This window comes from Propithecus coquereli, unplaced genomic scaffold, assembly GCF_000956105.1.
Source record: "Propithecus coquereli isolate 6110/MARCELLA unplaced genomic scaffold, Pcoq_1.0 Scaffold40, whole genome shotgun sequence".
Lineage (NCBI taxonomy): Eukaryota > Metazoa > Chordata > Mammalia > Primates > Indriidae > Propithecus > Propithecus coquereli.
The window spans coordinates 1,256,928-1,262,447 of NW_012149730.1; the positions used below are offsets into that span (position 1 = coordinate 1,256,928).

Consider the following 5,520-nt stretch of genomic DNA (forward strand, 5'->3'; position numbering starts at 1 on the left):
GAATGATCAATTTAACACAGCCAAAGACCTAGATTTGAATCCTGACTAGCTGGTCTAACCACGTTGCCACCTTAGCTTTCTATTTTTATACACAGGTTTAGTATGACCATATATTAAAACCATTTATTGATTTTTAATATTTTGGATGATTACTGTAAGCCAGGTACTGACAATACAGAGATACAAATAGAGACAAAGTGTATGAAATTATTCAAAAGAATTAGTATTATTTCTTAATTAATCCTTGATCTTTGGCCAAGACTTTTGTTAGTTATCACAAATATCCTCAGATCATTCCTACAAGGAGAAAAAATATTCCTTCTAGATATCAATAGTGGCACAAAAGAATACCTCAAGAGTTTTCTTGATAACATAAAACAAATGTATAATGCAAAATACTGGTGCTATGATTTAAACCTGCAATAAGAATTCCAACCAAACAATGCATATTTATGTTGACTACAGCTAAAGTCAACCTACCAGGAACAGAAAACTCTGATATCTGATAAAAAGCAGAAATAATTAATAGCTAACTTCAGGGACAGTAGTTGGGTGAACTATAAACACCCTTTTTTCAATTTGTTTTAAAACTCTGCTTAGGGACCAATATTTTATTAAAATTCATTTTAAAATTATAGGGGATATGCATACATGAAAAATTATACAATTTTGACATCAGACTAAAAGTTACGAATTAATAAATTGACAAGTTGGTAGCACATATTAAGTGTGGGTCCCTGAAAAAGTGCAACTGGCTGTCTGTTAAGAGTGTATCAGATTTAGTTATAACAAACCTACTTTTACAGAACTTATCAAGAAACAAATGTGAATATTCTAACATTGTTGAGTTAACATGGTGACTTCTTTATGAAATTAAATGTAAAGGGGTCACTTTACCCCTAAATTAAATTACCCTTTAAAATTTTCATGTATATTAACAGGCATAGTAATGCTCTTCAAATTAATAAAAGGTGTCTCAGGGTCTCTTATTTCGGAAGGTTGATTAGCTGAGAGAGTAATGCTAGCTACCATGCTAAGAAAACAAAGAACAGACCTGAAAGAATGCAGGAAATAATAACTCCATCCTAATAAAAGTACTACTTTGGAAACACCATGTTGCCACCGCCAGAAACTGCTGCCTGGCATTCTTCTATGACTTTTTCCCTTTACTCCTAGAGCTAGCCTCCAACTGCTCTTTCCATCATCACAGCTTTGATACAACCCATCTTCTATAGTGGATAGAAAACAAAATTGAGGTCTCTAAACCAATTAACCATTAGGCTGAAAACAAAATGTTCAAGACTATAGTCTACAAATATCAAACATGACCTACAGAAACCTTAATCACTAGCAAGGATCAACTGGTTATATTAATAAAAACAGACAAACAAAAACCTGACATCCTGGTGGTTCTAAATTTGCTTGCTGAAAAAAGGGCAAAATTCTAATCCTATCTATGACTCCTTTGCAAGGAGAGGGATTAGATGGGGGAAAGAAGGAAGGAAGGGAGGGATGGGGAGGGGGAGGGGAGGGAAGAGGAGAGGAGAAAAAAGGTCAGGGAAGGGGAGGGGAGAAGAGGGGAGGGGAGGGGAGAAAAATAAAGAAAGCAATAAACAACAATACATGTAGAAAGAGAGCGAAGAAAACTTTTAGTGAGGGTTAATGGTGTTAAGTCTGAAAAAGAAAGAAAAAAATAAAAGCATTTTGTTGCTTGTAAAGTCACAATGACAATTTGGTTAGCTGAAAAAAAATCAAATTGCCAATACTCTGTGCATTGCTATATGATTAGCAAACATTATTAGGAAAATGAGTAAAAGAATAAACCTTACTGTCTACTAATTGATCTCTGTAACATAAATGCTGCCGGTGCATTGTGAATTTGGGGGCTCTTACATCTTGACAATACTCTAGTTATCATGGAGTTGCACACAATTTAAAGACAATGGGCTTTGGAGCCCAGGAAGATTATTCAATTGATAAATACAATGGGGTCCTATAAGGAGATCTTAACTCCAAAGATACAAATTATATCATGTTAACTAGACTGTTATAATTTAGATATGATGGTTAATTTTGATTTGGAAAGTTTTTTGTTTTTCATTTTGAAAGTTCCTTTGAAGAAGTTTGGGATGCTCTTTTAAGTGTGATTTTATTTAACAGCAGTGTCATATGTATCCCCAATTTTCAAAAAAAAAAAAACTCTGCTCATAATGGAAGTTGATTTTAAATGATATTTTATTTAATAGTGACTCAATATATCGCAAAATTGGACAAAGTTACACTTATATGTATCTTATAGAACACAGGAAAAGCCCTTATTTTCTCACAGAGTATTTAAGTAAACAGTGATTCAAATAACATATACACATGTGGAAATGCATTTTATTAAGATATCAGAAAATGTTGTCTTAACATGTAAATATGAAAAACTCAAAAGGAAACATTTCAATCTCTGTAGTCTAAGCTAAGTTTGGCCTAATAAACTTGAGAGATGAGCCCAAATATCTTTATTTGGGATAATAGAAAGAGCAGAGCAGAAAATACCACTTAAAAAGAGAATTTAATGATAAAAAAAAAACTGTACTAAACTATTTTCAACTTTCAATTTCTATTTCAGCAATTTACATGACATCAGAAACTGTTTTAACATTCTGTGCACTGGAGAGAACAATTTCAATTACATGAGATAAAAAATTTTTGAATTATCTCTTAAACACTTTGGTAGGGAAACTGTAAGATATTTCTGAGTAAATACTCAACTTGCCATGAAATGTGACACCAAATTCACGTTGAAAGGTTAGATTATGTACCACAAGTGTATTTTGTTTAACTATAGGGAATTAGAAATTTGATGAACCATCAAATCATATAATGATGAATTTATTTATGTTGAAGAACTCATGGGGGCAAGGTTGTCCAGAGAAGGAACAGAATATGCCTCTATAAAATTTAAATATTAAAAAAGAAAAGTGCTAAACCATCATGCTGTTTAGCACTGAAAATGGAAAACGTCTAAATTTCTGAGATTCTGCCTCAAACTTTTTCATTTGACTTTCAATGCTTTTTACCAACTCTAGCTATTATAAATCATATAAGAAAGGAAGTGGTAGGTATAGCTGATTGTAAAATATTTTATAAAATTCCTATCTTTTGGGTCAATCTACTTGACAGTATTTTACTCTTATCTGGGGCTAATTTTGAGGTATAGCCTTCTATGGTGTATTTTCACATGTTATAAAGATATTCTTAAAAGTAATGTTTATGACAAGAACTTTGTTCATGGATGATATTTATTTTAATCGATTTAGGTTCTTATCCAGCATAATTCTTAAAACAAGTTTCTTTTTACCTTTTCAAAAGGTGTCAATGGTACATAAAGGCCAAAATGAAGTCAGAAGAGAAGAGAAGAAACCAGTTACAGAATGGGCATCGTAAGTAGTGCAGTGACTCCCTTTTATTATTTTATATTGTTCCAGCACTTCAGGAGTTCACTTTAAACTTATATCTATTGAGTTGAGGAAGAAAGAAAAAATCTCTTTCAACTTTTCAAGCATTCATTGGGTTTCCAGGTTTGTTGGTGGAAATTGCACCTGCTTCTCTTTAAATGATATTACATTTTTCCCAATACTCACCACAATAGAATAAATTTGCTAAAAATATGAGTGATTATGTCTAGTTAATTACCACTAACGATGGCTCCAGAACATGAGTTTGTTTTATTTAGCGGAGCATTAGATATAGAAATATTAAGGAATCTTTATTCCTTTTTGTAGGGACTGTCATTCAAACATAAATCAATTTAAAATTCATTAACACTAAAAAAGAATATCAGCTCTTTAACTCTTAGAATATGTATGAAATCCTTGGCTGACTACAAGGTTATATTCATTCGAGGGATCGCTTCCTAAGCAACCTATTCTTGCCACTACAGTTTGTTTGATAATTGCCATCCTGTCCTCCCCAACACTGACCTCCACCTTAACCTCCAAACTGCAAACTGCTTTGTCAAGACAGTTTTTCTGTCTTGAGACACTGAATTAACAAGAAAGGGATGTTCTCTAATTAGAGATCTAATAGAGATAATATGTAAAAGATATAAGGGACTTTCCAATCTATATTCACTCTCTAGGGAAGGGAAAGGATTTAAGTGAGGAACTTATAAATAAGTGGGATGGTTTAGGGCTACTTCTAAGCTCATATGGTTTCTCAAAAAGTGGCCTAAGGTCCACTTGCATTAGAATATTCCACCATTACAACCCAAGGTTCTGACTGAGAATGTCCGGAGTAGGGTGAAGACTTAAGCATTTTTAACAAGCTCTCACATCTTGTACAATAATTTTGAGACTGGCACAGCTGAGAGAGCCAATACTTGGCAATGCTGTAAACAGATTGCAGGAACCTGGATCCAGACACCTGGGCCAATGACTTATGCTGGGCAACCTTAAGATTCACAGCAGGGCATTTAGTACTGAGATGCAGAGGGAAAAGGTGCTCCTGAGGTATTTATTATCTGTTTTCCAAATAGCAGTTTAGCATAAACTAAACCAGATGGGCACAGCAAGACTCAATGAAAATAACCCAAGACAGCTAAAGAGGTAGAAGAAAGATAACAAACTGATGTTTAAGAATGCAGGAATACATTAAATAAGTAACCGGATATTCAAAATTGGAATTGTTTGGTTGATTTTTTCCCCATGCCACATATATTATGTTTACAAGTAAAAGGTGATATTAACTAATCCATTTTTTCTAAAGAAATATTTACCACCTAAAATAATTGAATGGCTTAATTATTAAAACCATGTATGAGTTAATAAATTATGCTTGTTATCTGTGCCTAAAGTAATGTTATCAACATGAAGACAGATCTGATTAGATAACCACTAATCATCTAGTAATAGCTATTAGATTTGAGTCTCTAGAACTCATAAAAAAATCACAAATCCTGCTAAGTTATAAATATATGGAATATGAAATTGAGGTACAGACTATATGTTCTCCTTTGTCTCAACCTAAACTTTAGGAAGTCAAGGGAAGTATAGCATTTCAAAATCAGTGTGAGGTCTAGGTGTACCTGGAAATAAGCTTTTCTGGAGCAATTTTGAGAAATGCTAATTTTCTCATGAGTGCATATACAGCACTATATTCTTAGTGTATAAATATTCTTAATGTATAAATGAAGGCAATGAGCATAGAAGAGCTAATGAAGCAAATTACTGCTAATAATGGGCATTTCATCACTCCTCTAAACTTAATTATCTTTCATTTGTTTGCTTTTGAGATTTTCTTGCAAAAGCATATTTCTAAGGAGATCCAAACAACAGTTAACTCTTAGTATTGTTAATATATGGCTTTCAACATCTAAAAAGCAATAAAATTAAATATCATTCACTCTGCCACAAATTTCACATTGGCCTTTTAATCTCTACTAACTTGTATGCAGTAAAGGCTTCTTGTATGTTTGTTACCCATAAAACCTTACCTAAAGTATTTGGAAAGATATATAAGAAATGGCCTCTA

At 32.9% G+C, this 5,520-nt stretch overlaps 1 protein-coding gene across 1 annotated transcript in view; it reads left to right on the plus strand.

The window, feature by feature from the left end:
* Window positions 1-5,520, plus strand: part of EPHA6 (EPH receptor A6) — a 1,195,443-nt gene that overhangs the window by 865,852 nt on the left and 324,071 nt on the right. The window contains exon 10 of the mRNA XM_012652800.1: window positions 3,339-3,431. Within this exon, the coding sequence (XP_012508254.1) occupies window positions 3,339-3,431 (93 nt within the window). The remainder of the gene's footprint in view (window positions 1-3,338; window positions 3,432-5,520) is intronic.